This window comes from Haliaeetus albicilla, chromosome 5, assembly GCF_947461875.1.
Source record: "Haliaeetus albicilla chromosome 5, bHalAlb1.1, whole genome shotgun sequence".
NCBI lineage: Eukaryota > Metazoa > Chordata > Aves > Accipitriformes > Accipitridae > Haliaeetus > Haliaeetus albicilla.
In genome coordinates this window covers 42,362,754-42,386,853 of record NC_091487.1, presented here as the reverse complement: position 1 = coordinate 42,386,853, position 24,100 = coordinate 42,362,754, and the positions used below count along the sequence as shown (strand labels likewise).

The 24,100-nt window shown below is 43.0% G+C and overlaps 1 protein-coding gene across 1 annotated transcript in view; it reads right to left on the bottom strand.

The window, feature by feature from the left end:
- Positions 1-23,126, bottom strand: part of RPAP1 (RNA polymerase II associated protein 1) — a 42,995-nt gene extending 19,869 nt beyond the window's left edge. Inside the window, 12 exon segments of the mRNA XM_069784432.1 lie at positions 640-822; positions 3,112-3,279; positions 4,071-4,172; positions 4,657-4,755; positions 5,183-5,298; positions 9,124-9,330; positions 12,317-12,493; positions 14,554-14,725; positions 16,087-16,179; positions 16,750-16,898; positions 17,885-18,164; positions 23,082-23,126. Coding sequence (XP_069640533.1) covers positions 640-822; positions 3,112-3,279; positions 4,071-4,172; positions 4,657-4,755; positions 5,183-5,298; positions 9,124-9,330; positions 12,317-12,493; positions 14,554-14,725; positions 16,087-16,179; positions 16,750-16,898; positions 17,885-18,074 — 1,656 coding nt within the window. The 5' untranslated portion in view covers positions 18,075-18,164; positions 23,082-23,126.
- Between the last annotated feature and the right edge of the window lie 974 nt (positions 23,127-24,100).

Genomic DNA, 24,100 nt, shown 5'->3' with positions numbered 1-24,100 from the left:
GAGTTGCATCAGCTCCACCAAGGCTGAGTTTGAGAGAAAGATTGCTAATTTTAGATCTCGTATCAGGAACGTGGGATTAGGCTTAAAATATGTGAGGAATTCCTTCCAAATGCTGTAACTCTAAGAAATGCAAATATGAAGAATGAGATTGGGGAAATGCTAAGTAGCCACCGTACATCAAATACAAAAAGAATGTCATTGTACAAAACTAGTTCTGAACTATCTAGCTGTAATGCTCATGTTTAACTTACAAAAGTGCATACGGACACTTTAATAATGGCTGGAACCTCTTCACTTTTAGCTCAAGTAAGTGAGCTTAAAAACCATGTCTGTATGCCGTCTTTCAGCAAGTCTTACAAGGTCATCAGTGTGCTTGTTGCCAATTTCCCTAGAGGAAATTAAGAGATACTTAATGATACTGAAATCACACAGGTCAAGTCTCAACATTTTTAGAGATCAATAAAATCACCCTCCTGGTAATATATGACAGAAACATAACATCCAACAGCCAGGGAAGAGTTCTAATTCTTGTTCAGAATGTTCTTAACAGCATACAGGGAAGGGTAGATGTTTCAACAGCGCGCATAGCCACTATGCAGAGCCTATTTTCCTAAAAAGATTTCAGGTCTCTGTGCTGACCTTTACAACATCATATCGGGCCACATCTGGATCTGGCTTGTTTTCATCCTTTAATTTTTTATCTTGAGACTTCTCTGTTCCATTTAATTCTTCCTCTTCCTCCTCCTCTTCCTCCTCATTGTTGGGGACAAAGGGGAATGCAGCCATTCCTTGGTACCATGAGAAAGTCCAATCAAGATATTTCTATAAGGAGAGTAAAAGCACATAAAAAAAACTCACACAAAGAAATCATGGAAGACAAAAAATGTTCAAGGATGCTTTTGATTACAGAATGCTTTATTGATTCCCACCTAACACCAGGAAAATAGGAACACAATAAAGGGTATTCTAAACATGTACAAGTAGAATGCAATGCTTTTTCAGGGAAGTGATTTAACCTATGACCCACACACACTTGGGAAACCATGAAAAGCAATTACTGTGGGGTAAATTAAATTCACTATACAAGTAGCAGAAATGCAGCTTAACTGGAAAACATTAAGATAAAAATAAATAAATAAACCACCCAGAAGTTAAACTGGAATTTGGCATTTATTGGCTCTATCCCCATTTCTGGATCTGTGTGGAACTTGGGTCACAAATAATACAGAATGGTCTTGTAGAAATTGGTATGTTAAAATAAAGACTGCCTGGTGTATTTGTTCATGTCTGTTTGGCTTTTGTTTGAACAATCCTCAGCTTCAGCAAATAAAAACCCTCTTTTTTGTTCATAGCTAATGACAGCATCAGATACTCTCAGGTTCTAGGGCAATACTGCAATAAGTGAGCTTTCAACTGTTCAGAGAGGGGATTGCTCCCATAGCAGACCTACTTCCCCTGCAATGTTTTAGAATATAAAAGACAGTCAAATTGAATGCTTGTACTACTTAACTGCTTTAAATTTCCATTTCCTGAACTGGCAATCAGAAATAACTATCACATTAGTCAGAAAAGAAGTGGTAGATTTCAACTAAACCCTGAGCTGTTTTGAAAAACTTCAAATGCAAGTGCCAAGGAAGTGCAAGTTATTATCAGACATTAATTTAAAAAAGCAATATTAAACAAGGTTGGTGAGCAAGTGAATGACATGGTCGGATGAGGCCTGACTTCAGGAGATGAAGCTATGAGTCCATCTGGAATAGAGTTTGGGACTACAGCCTTCCTTCCACCAAGAAAAGGAAAAGCACAAGACAGAGTATCTGGGTCTTCAAAGCAGACAAAAGAGAAAGGTGCTTCCTTCCTACAGCCATTGATGAATGAACAAAACCTTCAGACAGCATGATTTTTATGCGTGTTGATCTTCTGTGTTTATAGTGGGGATAAATCCTGTTTGTCTACAAATCCTGGAGCAAAAGGCCAGACTTCCAGCCCTGTCCCTTCCTCAGAGACCTTTTGAAACTCGGCAGCATGAGACTCTAGGAAGCAGTCTCCGAATGAGAAAATATACTGACACAGCACTCACAGTGCTGCTTTTGGCATCAAGAGAGTCAGCAATCTCTGCCTATACAAGACATCACACCACAAGCTTCGATCTGAGAACGAGAGCACTGCAGACAGTTATAAACCAGAGCAATACGAGAAGAAAGAGAAGCACATTAAGAAGCTGATTCATAGCATTAATTACCTACCATGGGTGGGCAGGACTTCATTAGGCTTACAGCTTAGAAAAGGAGCAAGATGTGGAGAAAGCTACCTCGTGCTTAATTTCTCTTGCCTCCCCATGAGGGAGAGCTCTAAAGGCCTGGGAGAAGTTGCAGGGGGCTTCTTGAGATCTACCCACTCTTCTCTATCACCAGCCCCTTGCAGCCTGACACAGGAGCAGCTCTCACGAAGGAACCTGAAAGACAGCCCACAGACTGCTTCTGTCCAATCAGGAAGACATCTTAATCTTGCTGCTCAGGGCTCTCTAGTATCTCTGAACACCCAAAAAAAGTTTCAACCTTCTAACAGGAAGAAAAGCATCAAGGGGAAAACAGACACACGAGAAGGTGAAATTAGGTATTTATCAGTGTAAGAAAACCACAGGAGAACAGCAGACAATGGACAATGACAGAAAAAGAAAACAGCATCTTTATGAGGCATAAGGAAAAGCAGGGAGAATATTTAATCTGTTCAGAAGTAGGAAAACCACAAAACAAGAAGCCAACAACATAAGAGGCTGTATTAAAAAAAAACTAAATTGTACACACATTAGTAGTCGCCTCATCTAGATTGTAAAGATGTCAAAAGGAAGAGAAACTCAGCAGCCTGCACTGAATTTAATCATGGGGCAGAGCTAATTCAAACAGGAGAAAAAATGTCTGAATCTCTCAAACTGGGATAACACCCTCCCTTGTCTGCCTCAAAGCACAGCAATGGCATTCTATTGACCACTAAGATAACCCATTCAGCAAGCCTTTGTTCAAGCTACTTACCATGTCTTCTCATTCTGATTCCTGTAAACAGCTCAGCATGAAGTCAAACCCAAACCCAGGCACTTAATGATTGTCTCACCTCATCATCGAGTGACACCAGCAGAGCCCGAAGAGCACCAACAGATGCTGCCATGACATTATCCACTGCATCATCCAGTGAGAAGCGCAGCAAGAAGAGAAACCCAGCATCAAGCAGCAGACGCAGAATGCTGCCCTTCAAAGACGAAGCAAACTCTCCAGCCCTGGCCTGAAATGTATGCCACACAGAGCAAGTGTTAAAGCTGTCTCATCTCACCTGGGTACATCTCAACATTCTGCATGTTTGCCTCTTCCCACTTCTACAGTAAAGCAGCTAAACTGTGTGCAGGGGGTTTTTTTCCTTTATTTTCTCCTCCTTCCATTCTACAGAGGCACCCAATCCCAGTTCCTCAATGCAGGAAAACTTCCTTTCTAAAGTCTGGACCCATCTTCTGACTTCACCCTGTTCTGCCCCATCATTCTTCTCTAAATCACCCTGTTTCATCTCTGCCTCCACTGTCATTGGAGGGAAGGTCAGCACTTCCCCTAAGAGTTAGGTGGAGATGTGCACAGAAGTAAATATATTATTTTGCTTTATGCTATTGGCACATCGCTCTATGAGTAGGATGGTTCATTCCCACCTCCTACAGAAAACACACATCATGAAGCTGACTCAGACAACAGGAGCGAAAGGGTCACTGCCAAGGATAGGTTTGTCACAAAAGTAACACCAAAAAAATAATTTGTGTCCAAAGCAACAACAGAACTGAAGTTGCAGCACTGCTGCTGAATAACACTTGGAAGCATCTCCCTCCAGAGAAACCTGAAACTCAGTCTGCTATGTTCCAACACTTCACTTTTCTAACAGTAAGGAGATCCTCAGTGAAAAAGAATGTCCTGCTTGTGATTTTGCTCACCTTCATTGAATAGTAGAAAGCAAACAACTAGTACCAGAGAATCTGGGCCCTGATACATCAGAAACTTGAATTATGGGGAGGAATTCCATAGAAAGCAACTTACCTTTTGAACAATACGACCCAAGACCTGTAGAGCCAGTGTCCTCTGTTGAGTAACTTGGCTGCGAGACAAATGAAAGAGCTCTTGGAGAGAATAACCAGCTCTCTAAATGGGGGGAAAGAAAAAAAAAAAGCCAAAAAACCAAACCAAACCAAACAAACCACCCCCCCCTCAGCTATAGGTAAAAACAGGCCCCTTACTCTTATTTTAACTGTAAAATACTGCATAACAGGAGATAAACTGCAATGCAACGTTGTTTGCTGCTTTATGGCAACTGCAAAAGAGAGTCTAATCATTCATGTGACAGGAGAAGACTGAACTTCTCAAGAAAAGGATGTATGTGCACCTTTTTCCAACATCACAGATCCTTAATGGCATTAAAGAGAAAAAGCATTAGTGGAGTTTTCTGAAAGCAAAGCAGTTAATGCATGCAGACCCAACTTCTCTTCAGGAGCTTGTTCAAAAGAAAGTCACCCATCTGCACTTTCCTAAGTTTTTTGTCACTGAAAAGCCTTGACACAAAAGGAATCTGCCAAATCAAACACAGAAAACTGAAATGGGTGTGCCCTTTCTACTATATTACACCTACCTCTGCCTCTTCTCCATGGTGATGCAGGCCTAGATGTGTTGGTAAATCAGCATCTGCAGGAATCAATTCTCCTTTTAAACTGAATCGAGCTTGCATTCCCTACAACAAAAGGGTGGAGGGAGAAAAAGATTATTTCTATTGCCTTCCACTCCATTCATCACTTAAAATACCACTTCTTACATCAACTGCTGGAAGGTGACAGTTCAAAAACTCCCCAGGTCAGGCCTCAAATTCTTAAAAAAAAAAAAAAATTTGACTCCCCTCTTTCCTTTTTTTCTTCACTCTCAGACCTGTTTCATCCCAGATTACAGTTGATAGACTCTCACTTCCTAGCTCTCTTGAGCACTACAGACTGAATTGACCACGTATCATCCCACCCTGTGGAAGAAACTGGGGAATCTCTCAGCCTGATGAAATCTTACATATTGAGTAACCAGAGGACTAGTTTTTGAAGCTTCAAAACTGTTACTGCCGAGAAACATTATCCAGACACAAACATGAAAAATATAAAATTCTGCTTTCAAACCTTTTTGGTTTTCTTCTGCCGGGGTGAGGGCAAATCTTTCATCCATTCCAGCTTCTCAAACTCCACATTGTCCATGTGTATCCATTCCTTCTTGGGCTTCACAGGCAGATCATCATCTTTGTTGGGGGGGAAAAATGGCAGTCTTACCTTCCAAGGAAGGGATGAAGAAAATACTATTCCCTCTCTGCCAACCTACTTGGCTTAAAGACTGCATCAAATATAGGATTCATGTAAAATAAGAAGAAAACAATTTTCAAACTGACTCTTGGCTGATGCATAAACATCAAAGGTTTAAAGCTGTTTTCATCTTTCCTGAGAGCTAGAAGAGGAAGTAAACAGCACTGTAATGAAATTCACAGACAAGGCTAATTTGGGAGAAGTTGAACAGAAGTCAGGACACAAATAAGGCAAAATGATCAGAACCAGGGCAGAAAAATAGTATCAACCCTACTTTTGAGAAAGCAAACTAATATCATCCAAGGAGGGGCTGTTAGGAGAGATTCAAAAGTATTAATGCAGAGAGGTCCAAGCAAATTATTGGAAGCCAGTATGATTTCAGCCTATACACACTGGAAAGAGCACAAACATTACTATTCATATTGTCCTGGTTTCAGCTGTGATAGAGTTAATTTTCTTTCTAGCAGCTGGTATAGCGTTATGTCTTGGATTCAGTATGAGAAGAATGTTGATAACACACTGACATTTTCAGTTATTGCTAAGTAATGTTTAGACTAAGTCAAGGATTTTTGAGCTTCTCATGCCCAGCCAGCAAGACGGCTGGAGGGGCACAAGAAGTTGGGAGGGGACACAGCCAGGACAGCTGACCCAAACTGGCCAAAGGGGTATTCCATACCATGTATTTGCAACACTGCTCTTCATTGTGTTCCCCTCTAAAGGCTTGAGATCAGCTTGGGAAGAGAAGATCAGAACAGCTGAAAATTTACACAGTTTGCCTGAGAAACAGCTCAGTGGGGAAACTGGACAGTTTAACAAGAATTTCAAAGGTGCAAGTACTAAAGGAAGAAATTACTGATTTAACTATAAAGAACTTTGACTAGAAGAATTTGAGAAACAAGACATTTATGCCTGACATCACAAGAGTTGCCCTAGGAAAGAGACAGATCAACATGTGGAAGAATCTCACAAGTGAAGGGACAGGAGAGATGTAACTAGAAATTATCTGAACACCAGGAAAGGTAATGCTTTGCTACTAGGATACTATCCCATACCGGCATGAGAAGAGATGAGCTAAGAAGTCTTTGCTATCTCAACAGAAATCACATATAAGGACAGGAACAGTCAGTCTGAGGGCATGAAAAGCAGCAGCATCACTTCTGCTGGAGCAGCCCAGAACTCATTTGCCTTGCAGCTATTAATCCTAGTGCTCTGGTCTTCTCTTGCAAGGAACAATGAGTTCCACTGAGATGCTCTTCTTTCATCAGATCTTTTCCTGCTGATAACTGGCCTGAAACCTAACCTTTTATTTTCCTCCAATTAGCAGATAAACTTTCAGGAAGGGCACTCATCCTTTCTAGGATGAGGCTTCACCCTAATGATCAATGTGGTATTGAGTCAGGCAAGGAACCAAGCACGGAGTTATATTCCTCAGCCAGAAAGCTGTTCCGCAGAATTTCAGCCAAAGGCTCAGCACACATTTTAATTGAAGAGAAGAAAAAAGCATCTCAAATGTAAGAAAGTGGAATGTTTGTGGGTGGTAGGTGCAAAACTAGAGGAAATAAAATCAGCAGAAAAATGAAATCTATTGACATTTGTAATTCAACAAATAGTTTTCTCCATTAATCGCTAAACTGATAGGGTTGAGTTAATCATTCTATGAATAGGATTACACATATTACCACCAACCCTTAGTATTATGATCGTGTCAACAAGAAAAGACGGATATATATTCCGAGGCATCCACAGATTGTTCAGTTACGGAGAAATCCCTTTAAAAAAACACAAGCTGACAGCGTGAATGCAACATTTGCACTGAACTTTTTCAGACTTGGGTTATAGTAAAGGCTACTACCCAACCTCTTCCCTTTCCGCTTTGCTTCTCCTTTTGTCTCAGTGCCAGAATTTACTTTTCCATTTGATAAGATTACAAGTTGCTGGATAAAGGCTTCACCATCCTGTTTATTAGAAACCATAGCTTTTTATCTCATTAGCGAGGCAGTTTTTACTTTTGAGCAATCTCATTGCTTTGTGTCACCATCCTCCCCCTAGGGAAATTCAGAATGACCATTTCTGCTAGGTTATTCATGATGAGTTTACTTCTGAGCACAAACAGATGCAAAATCCCAGCACTAAGTGCTAATGTCAAATTAATATTTTTACATCTCCTGTTGGCCAAAATGGGCTGCAGGCATAAACTCATGTGCTGGAAAGGCTTCCCTTGGGTTTATAACTGTGTTCCAGCTCACCCTTTCTTTATTATTTCAAATATCCTGGGAAAACTCCTCTTCTCCTTTCCTGTGCAGCCTTCCATAGGAAGCAAAAGATGTTGTCAGCACACGACACCCTGAACACGGAGCTATTCCCAAGAGCACTACTACAATCTTGTTCAGCCTTTACAGGCTGAACAACCTGCTTCTATTGCTCCCAGGTGAGTAAAAGAATGTCACTTAACCTGGTGCTATTTGTGCACTTGATTGTTCTGGAACTAAAAGGAACTAAAAATAGTCCTTTTGATTAAGATGGATTCATGGAAAAGTAGAACTTGGGGAGAAACAGCAAAAGGACTGTTCAGTGAAGCGTTTTCCTCAATAAGAGGCTAATCAGCACATGTACACACACACACACACTCACAGACTCACCCCTCTCATCAAGAAAATGGTAAACGGTTGTTATCTCTTGCAAACACCAAGCTGAAATCCAGGAGTGATTCAGAGACCTCTTTAATCAGTCTGCACGTTGCACTGGGACACAAAGAATGCATCAGAAGAGAGGAGCAAGAGATGGAGACAGCCAAAAATTGACAGAAAACTGGGGTGGGAGGAAGCATGCTAATGAGGAGAGAGACGTGCTAGGAACAAAAGTGCGCGAAAGATGAGAATGGAAGCCTAAAATCCCAACAGAGAAAAAGAAATGGCTGAAGAAAAAACTGCAGTGAGAAAAGCAACAATAAGAGCAGAAGCTTAAGGGGAAAACACTTTTCCCTGCCATGAGAACATATGGGTTGCTCTGTCTGCTGGGGATAAAGCAGCTTTCTCCTCATACAGGCATATATTGAATATTAAAGAGTTCTGTCATAAGAGGCAACAGCTCTGTACAATTCTACCAAAAAAGTGGAAGAACACTCTATGCCTTAACACATCCCTCCATCCACAGCACAAAGAAAAGAACTGTATCCTGTGGAAATCACGGCACGGTCTCTGAGATACAAGCCACAGAGTGGGGCCTTCAGGAGCAGTGTCATGGTAAGACATACATACACTATATGAGCAGTTTCCCTGAAGTGAGATTGACTGTCATCTCCATGCTATCCTGAGAGCAAATCACTAACCCTTATCTACCCAACACCCTCTTGTCCCCAACCGGTCCCAGTTAAAAGAAATTATTCAAGCAGCAGCTGAATCTCACTACCACACTCTTCTGTTTCCCTGTCCACACGACCGAACAGAAGAGCATTGATGCCTAGTTTAAAACACATTTTCCCTTCAGACATCTCAGAAAAAATTTCAAAAACAAAGCAAGATCTCCCACTGAATAGCTCACCTCCATTACACAGTGTATCACCCTTCTAATCTATGGAGCCCAGCTAGAAATAACAGAGATGTTCTTTCTTGAACCCAAAATATACATATTTTTAAAATATCATGATAAAATTCTGAGTTGGATAACTAACAAAGTGTCACATCACTCCAATCTGGATTGATGCAAACACCACACAAACCTTACATTTATGTTGAGAACATTAAAACATGTACTTTGTCTCTTACCTGTGAATTTTACCTTCATATTTTCTTCCTCCCTTACAGATTCTTCCAGACCTGACTCCTGCGTGGAAAGAGATGATCCTACACCATGCCGAGCCACAGGCAGAGACTCCACAAACTCCTCCGGTCTGTTCCGTTCCATTTTTAACTCCTTTTTCTGGCCTTCATTGCCACTACATCGTGACTTTAAGAAAGCAACTAAACTGGAATCTGGAGGTATTGACAAAGAGACAGACAGAGAAGTGACAGAAGGTCTCAAAATACTCTATATGCCTATAGCTCCTGCTATTTATGTTTTAGTCTTTTCATTCCCATTCCACATGCCCTCTTCTTCTGTACCAACTGTCACTTCTTTTCAAACTGAGGCACTTAACTGCTTTATGACCTCTGCAGCAGATATGCTGGGTACAACTGACTGGTGAGGTGACACCGGAGAAAGAGCTGATAAATGTCTTTTCAACCACAAAAATTCTAGTTATTCTCCTAGCTTACAAATAAAGAAATAATTATTTCTTTCCCCTTCACTGCCACTGAAAAGGCACATGCAAACAAGACTACTCATTGTGGAGAGAATTCTGGTCTGTGACTTATGGGAAGAACCCAGGTCTGACAGTTTGCCTACCCTGCCTGTGGACTGCTCAGTGGCACCAATCTGAACACTATGAGAATACATGGAACAGACACCACAAAAAGAATCACCTGCTCTTTATTGAATTGCACTAGAGCTGCAGTGCATGGTCTAGATGTTATATCAGGAGCAGGAGATCTTGTTTGTTCTGAACTGACTCCCCATCCTGAGAGTCAATTATGGTCTGACAACATCCAGAAAACAGACATGGCCGTTCTCTTCATGCTTTGGAGGAAAACAACAAAATTTGGGAGGTAGCGGTGTTCTGAAGGACAGATAATGTTCCTACGGCTCTAAAACAGGAAAAAGTCAGAAGATCATCATTTTCCTTTCAGATCTGCTACAGACATCCTACATGATTTTTGATGGAGTGCACTTTCTCTCCAAATACTCTTCATCTAGAAGATGGTGTTGGAATGTTTATGCCAGAGGTGAACAGCAAGAGCCTGTGCATTGTGTCTCTAAAAGGTACGGAGATACTGCAATAAGCAGTGTCAGAGATGCGTAAAGTAACAGAATATAACACCTACATTGGTTATTTATTCTTTGGAGGACAAAGGACAGGCAATTCAGAAATGCTCTGTACCTGAGAGAAGTCATCCCAAAAAGCAAATGACTCCCATGACTCTGAACAGTTCAAAGAGGATGCAGGGATCTATCCCACACTTGATTGCTGCGCCCTCTCCTCATGATGCAGTTTAAACCTCCCTTGGCAAAGGACAGGCATTCAGCCCAGTCTCATTAGGGCATGCATATTTTTTCCTGAATGCAAGCAGAGCTCTCACTTTCCCACTTCACTGTACACAGCAAGGAAAATACTGTATTCATTATTTCATCATTTCACACAAACAGTGACAAACAAGTCAGTGATTATGTCAATCTGTAAGATTACTACAAAAAGTAAGCCTACTTCTACCCAGAGTCTCCATGGGCAAAACAAAGACAGTATCAACAATAAGACCCTGAAGACACTGCCCAGCATGGAACTGCCTACCCATCCTCATACTCTACACCATGGAGTCTCATCTGCTTCATAACCAAGAGGTTAATTCAGAGACTGGGCAGCATTAAACACCCACAAATTATTCACACTCCTGAATACAGAGAAAAAGTCTCTTTAATCCACATCTCTGTGCCTGTCCAGTTCCCAAGTTCATCTGTAAGCCAGCAATTTAGTTTAGGAGTTGCTTCATCATGCATAATCCCTAACCACAGGTATTTTGGGAATGCCAAAATTACTCCCAGTTTCTTTAAGGCCTCAAAGACTGGAAGATCTACAATTTTAACCCACAGGGCATATAAACAAATACATTGTTTTAGAAAATAATTTATTGTTCAAAAATGCTTAAAATACACCCTATCCTTTTTAAACTCCCTAAGTATTCACTTCACTAATACCCCAAAGGATGGAGCAGTGGGGACAAGGAGCAAAGATCACAAATCAATCACAAGAAGAAAGTGCATAAACAAGATATTTTCATACACATGCCATTGTTATAAGCAGTGAAGTTAAAAAAAATTTTTTCACTTCAGGTAGTTTAGGGAGCTCAGCTCTCTGCATGAAGGATGTACCTAAACATTCTGTCTGCAATTATTTTGCACAGTTCATTATACCCATGCTGCTTGCAATGAAGATCATTAATATGAACTTTAAGCTAAACCCACAAGAGACTTATGCATCTAAAATGCCACTCACACCTAAATTTGATGCTAGAGAATCTGAAATAATGAGAATTTCAAAACCCCTTGTCTACCACCTACATCTGTACGTCTGCTCTTCTTAAGCATTAAAAAAAAAAAAAAAAAAAAAATCACTGAAACCAATGCCAAGAAGTTTTACAGTGCCCTAGATCACACAGTGTCTTATCAAACATACCACATTCTGTGTTCTCCCCCATCTTGTCATCAGCTGTCAGTGACAGGCATTCCCAGAGCACCACTGTGGACAGGGGTCCAAACCAGACACCAGATCCCTGCCAGAAGACCTGCACCCAACAACTAGACAATTAAATAATTTTTCCAAGACGTTCAAGACTAGTTGTAAGTTCTTCTGCTCTACCAAGTACAGATTTGAATTTAAATCTCCCACATGCCCACATGTTTCCCTTATCTGGGTACTGACAGTTCTGGCTCAAGTCTTAGGTATTTTGGAGGGGAAGACCAAGGGCGCTCTCTCACCTCTGTATTGCTATGGCCATCGTAAGCATAGCTTTGCTTTCTTATCTGCTTCAAAGAATTACGTTTGAGGACTTCAATACATGTATATGTAACCGGGTATTTGGTGTGCAAAGTAACAAAGTGCATGGATCATCTTATCCCACAGCAAAGGGGAGACGAGACAGACTTAAGCTAAGCCCCCTCTCATTGACAAACAAGCACTCTTAAGTCCTTCACACTTAATTCTTACTCATAAGCTACTGACGTGACACGGAAGCTAGATTATCTACACATACAATGAGCAAGAATCCCAAGCTCCCATCTTTGATCTGTGAATTTGGTAAGACTTCAGGACACCCACACATTCAGTAAACTTCCATGTCTCTAGAACTCACCCTGGGAAACACCTACCCAGCTGAGCCAGAAGCCTTTCCTGCTCCTGCAGGATCTCTTCCTCAGACATGGACTGCAGCTTCTCCAAGTTCTCTTTGTGAATGGCTTGAACCTCCTGCTCACTCTTTTGGCTTCCAAGACCCTCTCCCGTTATGAGACAAGGCCGCTGAGAGCTCAAAAAGTCACCAACTTTATCTATAAGATCCAGCAGAGAAAGCAGTTAGTAATTTAAGTGTCTATAGCATTATGAATGCATCTCAGTTTTGTCACTACCAGGCTTGCATAATTATTTTTTTTTAACATTAGTAGCCAAGTTAAAATAGGAGTAAAGAAGTTTAATTTAGCTTCAAACAAAACTAAAATATTTGGGCTTTCATCCCATGTCACAAAACAACATCATTTCCACCTTATTTCTTCAGGAGTTTGGGGAGGGATGAGGGGAAATGAATTTTGTTTCTTTAATGCAAAGCAACAGCAAGAAAAGGTAAACTGGAGCGTAATTCACAACTGATGAATCAGAGCATTCTTCCAAGTTAGTGAATACTAGATTCTTTCTCTGCCCAAGAACAGCTGAACCCACATTTGTATATCAGCTGAACCATGACCTAGTGAATACCTGTTGAGTCAGACAAAAAATTAAAATTATTAGGTAAACCAGCTTCCGGAGTGATACAGGATCCATTCTCACATAAGCATGTTTGATTCTAACAATAGCCTGTATTCCCCTTTAAGGGTTAAACATATTAGAAGTTCTAGCAGGGGGGCATTTTTCCTACCCTGAATAAAATCAAGTCTCCTTTATCACCTGATCTAAATCCTTTTTAAAGGCTCATTTCATTTAACTCTAGCAGCAGGGTAACATGCTCCTTTGGTCAGAGCAAGACACTCCAGCTGTCCTGTAGCCCACTATATGAGAACCTGACTTAGTGGATTTATTTCTTATATTTTGTTCTTATGCTCAATATAGTGACTTGGAACATCCCTATGACCCTAAACCAGCCAACCCTGAAAGCATCAAACCCCTGTTCAAACAGCAGTAATGACACTCATCATAACATCAGTAAGGTTTGATGTCATTTCCACAGCAGGTTTTTTTGCTTATTGAGCAGAAAGAGATGAGAAGACAGAGTGACCTGGTGAAAGATTCAGTAAGCTTCCCACCATCAGCAACTAAGCTGAGGGTTACCAGGCACAAACACATTGTTACTACAAGAAACAGAGCTCACCCTCTTCTCCTCTTGCTTCTAATGATCCTAGTGGAACAATCTTGCTGAGGAGGCCAAGCCATTTTCTGATCCCTCTGTTGTGCTACTACATTTTAGAAGTGTTCTACTTCAACAGGATCACAGCTATAGGGCTGCTGTATTTCCCTCTGAGATTTCTCAGACAGAAGTACATACGCACAATTGTAACAGGATATACAGTAAGCACAGTATATTGATCTGGATGGTGGATTTGTGCATGCACAGCACATCTGGGGGTTCTCTTACCAATTCTCTGACAGGGGTCAGGGCAGACAGAAACCTTAGCCAAATGGTGATAACCCTCAAATGACACCTGGCCTCTATTTCAGTGTGAAAAAGAGAGTGTCAGGGAAAAACTCAAACACATGGTGGTCCCAAGAAAATAGGACTGCCCAAGACAAAAAAAAAAAAAAAAAAAAAAAAAAAAAGAGAGCCCGGAGATGCTGGTACCAGTTGAATTGGTTTCATCTTTCCTTGTCACGTTGCTGTCAGACAAGTAACTGCTGGAGGTGGCACTGACTCATCAGCACTGCCTCACAGTGCTTCCTTATGCAGCAAAGCCAGTGTCTCATGGCAGCCGATCTGGTGACGGAAGACACTGAGCTTTCAGCTTCTAGCAGGAGTGAGAACCTGCATCACAGTGATCTCAAACACCTTCATCAGACACAAGAAGAACCCTCTTCCTAAAATTATGGAAATCAATGATGAAACAAGAAAAACTTTACATTTAACAAACAGAGAGGAAAAGGAGGACAAGAACCTTGAAAAATAAATCTATTTGACCCTGTGTGAAGCAAAAAGGAAATCAGTGAGAAAGCTAACCCAATTTTTAAAATATTAATTTGGGTCTCAGACCATTTCAAATCCTTGTTGTGCCACAGACATTCCAAGCGACCTTGAGATTCCAAAACTCAGGACAACAGTGGTACCCTAATTTATGGTTATGGCAGTTATGGTTACTAAGGCTATGTAAATACAGTAAGCTGGATAAGCAGAACCTTCTCCACTTACCGCCCCTGATGCTGGGGAAAGGTGCCTCTCCTGCTGATCCCTCAGGATCCAGGGCATCCGATCTTATTTGCACGCACTCGGCAGCAGAGGGAGCCGTTGCTGCCTTTTCAGCAGCTCTTCTCGATGCCATCTTTTGTGCAAAGATGCTTTTTCTTCCAGATCCCACCTTCACCTGCAAACAGGGAAGCCATGTGTCACCACTTTCCTCTCCAGACTCCCCCGCACACCTGCCACTAACAAATGTATAGATCTGATCCTAAAGACACCCTCAGATCAGACTTGGGACATGACACAGAGAAGCTGCTGGCAGCCACCTGCCCTTTTCTGTGTATGTGCTATTTTTTTTTTAACACATAGTTTAATGCTAGGACAGAGAGACAAAGACATGGAAGTTTTTACCACCTAGAGAAGGAAGATGATTAATTATAAGTGAATCAAACCAGGCAAGTACACCTAAAATATCACCAAAACACAACAGTTCCAGCTTTCCTGCTGTTTGGAAACTCTGCATAGCTGAATACTTTGCATTTCTGAGGATAAATGGGACTATACTGCACTGTGCTCACCACATGCTTGGAACAGGCTTCTTATAAGGCGATTAGAAAGCAGCAGGGTGAAGAGATTTACACAGTAAGAAGTGGGCAAGTGGTGCTAAAATAATCCTGACTAAATTACTGTGCTGCTTGCCTAGACGATGGAAGGGCATGGCTATGAACAGCCTTGCACGGGATACACAGGAAATCCAAAGCAGACTAAGCAAAAAACCTCTTGCATGTCCCCAGTCCAGAGAAGCAGTTTAAAAGGCAGTCTGAACATTTGGTAGCTGGTTTGTGCACTCCTGCATCAGGTAAAGAGAACCCGTAGTTTAAAAAGTATTAGTCTTTCCTTTCAAAAAAGCTGTCCTTCAAAATAAGCTACCTCTTCAAAGCAACCACAGCTATCAATCACATACCAATTCCCAGCATCTGACTCCCACTCAGCTAGCAGCTCTTGCTACTACAGCAACGACTGCTGATAGCAGCCATGGCTTCCAGTTTTACAGCCTCAGAAAACACAATTACATCAAAATCCTAAAACCTGCAGAGGATAATCTGTGAAGCCATACTCAAATGTCATGCCAGGAGACATCAGGTGCAACTTCAGTAAGTATGGACTTAATCAAACCTGCTGAACAAATTAACAGAGATTGTTCCTCAGAGAAAAACAAGCAGGACAGGATCCATTCTACTACAGCAGTGCAGAACAGATCCACCTCACTAAAGTTTGCTGAAGGGGATTGCCTTTGTCCTAAACCGAAAGGATTCCAATGTTATTTAACTGTAGGGTATGGAGTGCCTATTTGATGGCAGCTTGGTGGAAGAGCTCTCTCCTACACCAGTGTGGCAATGCCAGAGATATGTTGAGCTAGTTCATAATCTCCAGCATGCCAAGTCACTCATTTTGAGCCCTACCACCCACCAAGCATTAGGCTTTGATGTGGGGAAGTTTTAATTGTTAATGAAGGTAGCATAAAACAGCTGCTCCCAATCTTACCTCACTTTTTATCTCAGAGCGGTGAAATGTCCTTGGAAATGGGTCTCCTGTGGGCACTGGCACGGTCACTGCTACTGCACTCGTGTCTCGTTCCTGCAGCAAAAAGTTCAAACACTGTTGAAACCATCGCAACAGCCAGACATGTTTATATCATTTGGCTAAGAGTGGACTCAAAACCTCTCAGCTCTGCAGCTCACAAGCTTTCTGCCACACCACTGTCAGGTTCAGAATACCTTGTTCTTATTTAGAGCCAAAGTGAGGCTATTTTCCAAAAAGCTGGGCTACCAAACTCCACACGCCACTCAAAGAATCAGATAAAGGAAAACCTGGGCCAGTGCAGAGCAATGAGAACATCCCCCTTAGAGAGAGTCCAGAAACTCACCCAAATCCACAGTAGAGCACATGCCTGCATGCAAGCAGTGTGACCTGTAGGCAGTCTGGACTGGAGAGCAGATTCAAACCCATATGTAACTGACAGCAAAAATATACCCAAAGAGCTTTTTCTTTCAAGGTGCTCCAGGACACTGGTCTGCAGTGCTATAACTGCTTCATTACACCATAGAAATAAAAAGCAGCAACAGAACCCTTCATCCCTGTCCATTGCTTAGTTCACAGCATTCAAAAAAAAAAAACACTAGACCATCACATAAAAACCAGACATACAATAATTTTGCTGAAGACTGCTGTAATGTGTTGATCGTGACTCTCCAGTCTTTCCTCTGGATCTTCATCCTCAAAGTGGACACAGGCACTTTTGATCTTGGACTTTTTTGGAGGAGCTGGAGTTAGAGCTGGGAGAGTATCAGGAAAATCTAGGGAGGGGAAATAATAAGAAAAAAAAAGCAGTCAAGTTATTCATATATAACTACTGTGCAATAGGTACCAGACCAAGGCTGCCTAATAGCACCTATTATTGATCTGATGAGAAACAAAGATGATGAGGAAGCAGTAAGACAATTAAGAGTCCTCTGTCTCTGACTGGCACTGGGTAGTGGAGAGAAACATGCTCAAGAATTCTATTATTTATGTATTGGCACCAAGGTCTTTTCAAAGAGCTTAATAAGCAGGAAAGGGCACTGAGGCCTGACTGCAAGTATTAAGGGTAGAAGCAAGGCTGTACAGAAACAAATAGGGTCCTTGCAGGTTGTGTTCAGGCACAGAAACGCACATTTCCACTGCCAGCTCTAACAGCGAGTGATTTGTATGATCATGAGCAAGTCAAGGCCTCCTTTTCACTATCTATAAACCAGGATCTTATTTCCTTACCTGGAACCAAGCACTACAAGATTTAAGTTGTTGCTTTTAAGAAAGCACCTTGAGCTTCTGAGACTATTAAGCACATAGCAGAAGTGTTACAGTTACTACTGATGGAGGAAAACAAAACCGCAGGAAGGTGGCCTATCAAGCCTGATCTGCTGGCTGAAAGCTGGAACTGTTAGCAGAGCTAAATCTCAAAGACACTGAGAAGAGGGTCTGGATAGATGGCGAAATAAGCAGTGACTGTCCAATGGGTACGAATCACAGAGAACGCCTCTTGGATTGAGGCTGGCAAGACACCACAGACAGCTGATAAATGTAGACAAAGGCCACGTGTTGGAAAGGTGGTTCTACTGGATGCTGGTAAAACTGGACAAGTGCATTCTCCAACAAGGCTAAGAACAAACAATACTGCAAGGAGGACACACATGCAGGGCAAAAGCAACACTGGGTTGAGAGGGAGATGAAAAGGCAAGCACTGAGGAACACTGAAAGGGACAAAGAATCGCAGTAATTCAAAGAAGCCCACAAGGGAAATTACCATCCAACATGACTACATCCTTGCTGTCTTGTAGCGGTGGTCTCTCGGCATCTGTGCTCCCTTTCTCCCCCTTCCTCTTGTCTGCTTTCTTCACAATCTTTACTGCAGGTGAAGCTCCGGCTGCCAGGAACTGATTTTGGAAGTGCAGCAGGTCTGCCTCGGACTCTCCAGGCTTCGGTCTCGACAACATCCTGCCTTCTTGCTCTTGCAGCCTGGCCCTGTGTGCTGTTCACATGGAACCTACTGAAGACATGGAAAACTGGTTACAGAACTGGATTTCCTGGGGATAAAAGGGGGACAGCAAGGGAAAACTATTCATTTTTGTCCCACTCTGCTGTTCCTGTACATACTGCAGCCACCCTACTTCAGGATCACCCCAGGATAGAACTAGTTGTACCAGAGTCCCAGACAAACTGTTTACCTTTTTCTTCATTGCCAAACAACACACTACTATGCAAGCCAACACCTGGTCTGCCAGCCAGCTGGGAGCAGAATGGCATCCATCCAGCAAAAAGTCAGCCAACAAGTGCATCACTGCCAGAATGCCAACAACATGGCCTTGGGTTTGCAAAGCCACAGAAGCACCTGGCCCAAGACAACAGATTTGACTTACTCCATTATCAACACCAACCAGGAACATCAGAGGCACAATATCATGCAAACCTCCCCCCTCCAGCATATGGTCTTCTCAGGATCCTAGCATTAGCATCCCTGTCAGGATGCAAAAAGCCTGTTCATGTAGATTTGGACAATGCGCTCACTCTCACTGACTCCGTTTGCTCTCCTTCTCACTCAAATCTCCCAAGAAAAAAAAAAAGGTTTTCTTCCTTATCTAGTCCTCCTGCTTTAGTTCTCTTTCACTGCCCTCTTATTGGCAGAAGTCATGCTATTTCTAAGCATTTTCATTCACTGCCCAGGCCAGTTTTGGGTTGAAAGCCAAGGGTGGTATTTATTAAGACTTTTACCTCTGTGCATATGAGAACTTACTAGGAAGGCAACTATTCTACCTCTCATGTACTGGGCATGAAAATATTGGTGAGTATTACTCCCCACCTCTTACGCCCAGAGCCTGGGACCATCAATCCATTTTTCACAGGCAGCAAATAAAGTGTTTGCAAATACATTTCACACTAATTGAATCACTGATCAGCACTAATGCTACAGACTTGACACCCTCCCACGCTTAGTATGTTGAAATATTTTGTACATATTTGATCTCTTCCACTTCTAAAAGCCCATCAGGACTCAATGATGATTTATTGCGAAGTTGGAAAGGAAAGTAGATATGGATTTTTAAAACTACAGTTATCTGCCATAGGGATAGGCTGTACACATGAGAAAATGCAAAGATTGGAAGTGAATCTCTGTCTTAATCTGACCAAAACAAAGTTCAATCATTGTGCAGGCACAGCCACTGCCCTGAAGCCAATGTTTTGGTTTATGATTATCATACTTTATTGTAAAATATGTGGGGAGATACTTTGTGGGAAGGATGCTAACAGATACAAGAATTACTTCATGCAGTATTTATGACCTACACTTGGAATATTTATACTGTCTTCCAGGATCTCATTCTTGACCAAGGTTGGTTCCATGTGATGCTGCTGGCTCCAAGAGCACAGAGGTCGAGGGACTTTTATGTTTGGATGCTGGGGTTTTTTTTAAACTCAAGGCCTTAGTGTAAAACCACCAACCATGCACAACTTGCCGAAATTCTTTTTCCTGCCCCTCATTTTGTGCAAAAGCTGGATTAAAACCATTCAGATTTAAGAGTTTTGTGTACCAAAACAAAGTGGATTTTCAGAGTTTTCAAGGCTTCCAGGGACTCCTTTCACTTCAGCACTTCACGACTGAGGAACCAGACCTCTTCATCCAATGCCAACATCACGAGTTAGTTGCTCGATTTCAGACATCTCAAAACACTGACCTTAATGAAAGCTGTCAGCTCAAGAGTCCCAGAACAACAACTTCCATTTACACCAAGCCTGCATATGGCACAAGCAGCAGCAAGAGGAACTTCCCTGTACCCTCTGAACAATAAAACCCTCCCCCAGCACACAGGAAAAATGCCCGACTTCTCTACCAACGCTGTCAAAGACATCTGTGGAACACAGCCACTAGCAAAGGCTACTTCAGGGCAGGAAGGGAAGGGAGCACCCTGCTACGGTGCCTTGCTACTGTCGGGGAAGGACTTAACACAAAAACACCTGGGATGTCATTGCGGTTCTGACTGATGCTGAGAATGCAGAAACACTGCCTTTCAGCCCAGTTCTCTTGCAACTGCACAGCAAAAGTTGCAACTTCTGCAGGCAGCTCCTTTTTTTGTGCACTCCTAGCATAAGCACACACGTACTTGCTGTTTATTTATGGAGCTTTCTGCCACAACAGGGGCTCCAATAGTCATACTTCAGTTGATAGGTCCCTCTTTGATATGCATGAGGAGCACCACATGCATCAGAAGCCAAGTGTTTCATGCCCTATCATCACAGGCTTCAAAGCCCAAACGAGGATGATGCTAGGATTAACAGACACAATACATCCAGTTATAAGCAAAGTGTGCTGCTCATCTTTCTGCAATAAGCCTCTTCCACACAGGGACGTACATAAGCTTGTCCAAGTCTCTGCATATTAAAAAAGTTAATCAAAAAATATAGGAGGCTTTGAAACTGCCTTCATTTGTCTGGGGAACTGTCAGGCAAAAGCCAACTATGCAATCATTGTCTAAAGAGGTTAGATTTTGTTCCAGGAACCATTTCCTCAAAGTCACTCCTTCCTCCATGTGGATCTAGAGGCCACCCAAATGTAAAGAGTTACAAGATGGTAAGACAGAGGTGGGCATTAGTTTGGTGCAAAAATAGTTAAAAGCCTTAAATGTGTTCTTTCCATGTTCCAACTGGGTCTAGAAATTTAATACAACCAAGGCCTCTGACTTGGTCCATCTGCAGTCCAACAAGCTAGAAATTGCTTAAATACCTATGGGCCTTGCGGACAGACAGAATGTAGTGAAAATAGTTTGCTTTCTAATGGTACCTTTTTCCATGCCACCTGCAATCCATCTAAGCACATTAGCACCACTCACCTGGCCATCATAAGGAGTAATTCTTACCCACCAGAGCTCAGAGAAAACACACAAGAAAAATAACACACTACTGATGATCAGCACTAACCCCAGCATCCTATGGTCTGGTTATCTCCAATCTTGCAGCTGGCTTCTTGAAAGCTAACCACGCACAAACTGTTTGCCTAGAGGGACCACCATCTAGCCGACAGGCGCAACCTGCTGAGGGTATTGCCCTAGGAACACGTGTAAGGGATCAGAAATGCTGTCAAAGGACGACAAGCACCTGTACACACCAGAACATAATGATTATTAAGTGAATACACTACTGTCTGCTGTTGTATCCCCTGTCTGCACTAAAAGTCTCAATACATAGTTTTCTGTCATGGTCTGGACTTTCCATGGATACTGTTTGAAAAGCCCGTCAGTGCTGCAGGAAGTTTTACAAATGCAGCTCAGACCAGTGGTCTAAGTCAGACTAAAAGAAGATACAAAATCACAGAAGGCAATAAAGCCACAGACTGCTTCAAGTGCCAAGATACACTTCTGGATTAACCAACTTCAGCCCAAGTGTAAACCTGAGAAGGAATGCCAGTTAGGGCAGTAAGAGACCCCAATCACCAATTAACACAACACCAGTGTATCACGGAGAATGCCATTTACTTTACAGAGAAACTGAGGCCTATAATACTCTTCCAACACTTGCCATAATGCGACATTTAAGCTTCTGAGGCATATACTATCAACCTCTGCCACTATTCTCAGCAGAGCTAAAACAACATAAGAATCAGGCACAGCATTTGTTTGAGCAAAATATCACTCCACTCCTGTCCAAGGTTTTTACAGGTGCCATCAGGCTAAAAAATGCTGTACTTGCTTGATATAATCCAACACTGTTATGATTTTTATTTTATTCTAGCTCATCTGCATTTAGAATGCATTTTTCTTCCACAGCAGCAGAGCCCTACGGCCCAAAGCAGACACATCACAACAACAGCCATGAACTAGACACAGTTAAGAGACAAGGTAGCAAGTACACCTACAAGCAAAGAATGATCTCTGACTCCTACTGATTTCTGAACCCTGTCTTTTTTTTCCCCATCCTCAAGTCTATAACTTTGCATTCTTTTGCTAAAGTTATCAGATTTGGTCAAAGAAGAATACAAGGTCCTGCTGTCACAATCAGTGCCTCAAATTAACGTATTTCTTCAAACCTTGTTGGTTGAGGCAAGGAATTAAAAGGAGAAGCAAAGAGTCACATCTCAGCTCTTCAAGGCAGCTCAGCAGTCAATGGAAAAGTACAATTCCTCCACTCTAGATAAGCAGTCAATGAAAGCCTCACCCAGGACTCTTGGCTACTTTGCAAAACGGTGCTCAGCTCTGTCACAAAAACGCTTTCTGCACGCAGTACTGTAATGACCAATGGTCTAAAACATCTAGGCTTAACAAGACAAGCAGCAACTTTTACCTGCTATAGAGAAGGCTGATACCTGTAAAGACCCTCCTCCCAGAAGGAAAAGCCCAGTCAAAAGCTTTAAGAACGTCTCCTCAACGAGGCTCCACGTTTCACGCTGCTCATGTAAAACTCTGTCACTGTTATGTTGCCTGTCAGGCACATACCGTGTGCGTGCATACACCGTTTTGCCTCTGGAAAAGCTGCTGTCCCCAGCTTGCCTGAAGAGTCTCCGCAACAAAGAGGCACCAGCACGGCGCAAAATAAAAGCAACGAGCTGCTATTAACAAACTAAAGAGCTGATGCGTCCCGACGCTCCCACCGCCCCATCACAGCCTTCACGGGCTTTCCCTAAACCAGTCTGAACCGAAGTCTTAAACACGCAGACGTAGGGTAGGACCGGAGGGAGGCCTAGAGAGGCCTCTACCTGACGGGGAACTGCTCGAGGGAGGGACCCAGCGAAACTGGGCCCCGCAGCGCACCGGGACAGGGGGTGAAGGGAGGGGGGCGGCACGGCCGCTGCCACGGAGGCCGCACGGGGCCGGTAAGCCGCGTTCCTCTTCACGCTACAGTAAAGGTGAAGCCGTGGTGCCCCGCTGGCTGCCCCGAGCGAGGCGAGGCCCGGCCTAGCCCCCGCGGCGGGGAAAGGCCCCACGGCCCCGCCGCAGCTCCAGCCGCGAACTCACCGGCCCTCGGTCCCGGCCGCTCACCGCCAGCACTTCCGGTCTGCCCCGCGGCAGTTACTTCCGCCCGGCCAGGCGTCACTTCCGCCCAGCCCTTGCCACTACCTCTCCGCCGGCGGGGGCGGGGCGGCGCCATTTTCCCTCTTCTCAGTGCGTTCACTGGAGATTCGCCGGCGGTTTGCCGGCAGGCACGGTGTCTCTGAGGCAGGTCCCGTTGCTGGCTCCCCTGCTGGCCCGGGAGAAGGTGTGGGGAGGCTGCTGCTGGCGGCTTGGTGCTCGTGAGAGGGCGTCCCGCCGCTGAACTACCTCTCCAAGTTGGCTCTTGGCTTGTGCGGTCCCAAGTGCGGGTTCCCTCAGGCGTTTTCGTCGGAACTAAATAGAGGGCACCTGGACCCAATAGCGTGTGTCTGCACATATAGAAGTGCGTGTATGTAAATGCAGGATCTGTGCCTTTTCGTTATTAGAGGGCATTGATGCGCCTGAGACTGGAGGTATTTCAGGAGAGCAAATACATAAAGCTGTATAAACATGGCTGCAATTTATTATTCATGTCAGATTATTCATTTATTATATATGCCAAGCTTTATTAAAAACTACCAGAAAGCTGTCAGAACTTGCAGAAGCATTGATTTTAATACTGGTCATTAGTTTTTGTGCTTGGTTGCCTTTCAGCCTTTTTACCTGGGATATGAATTCTGCGAGCGTGAGAACAGGCACAGATTCTCATCAGGGCTTGGACTGGACCAGGTGGGCCAACAGTTTGGGAAGGACTCACCACAAGTGTCCTAATGCTATAAGAAAAGCAGCACTTTCTAGCCTACTGGATCTCACTGGGGTTTTTATCCCTTCAGAAAGCTGTGCTCCTACAGCAAAATTACAGCCATAAACAAGTTTTATCCGTTATGAGCATTGAAAGCACTTAAATCTGTAGAAATGAAGATAAACCTCCTTCCTGTCAACAGCCAGCCAGTCTTAACCACAGTGTCAGGGAACTAGGGCTGTGATGAACTCCTACAAATTTG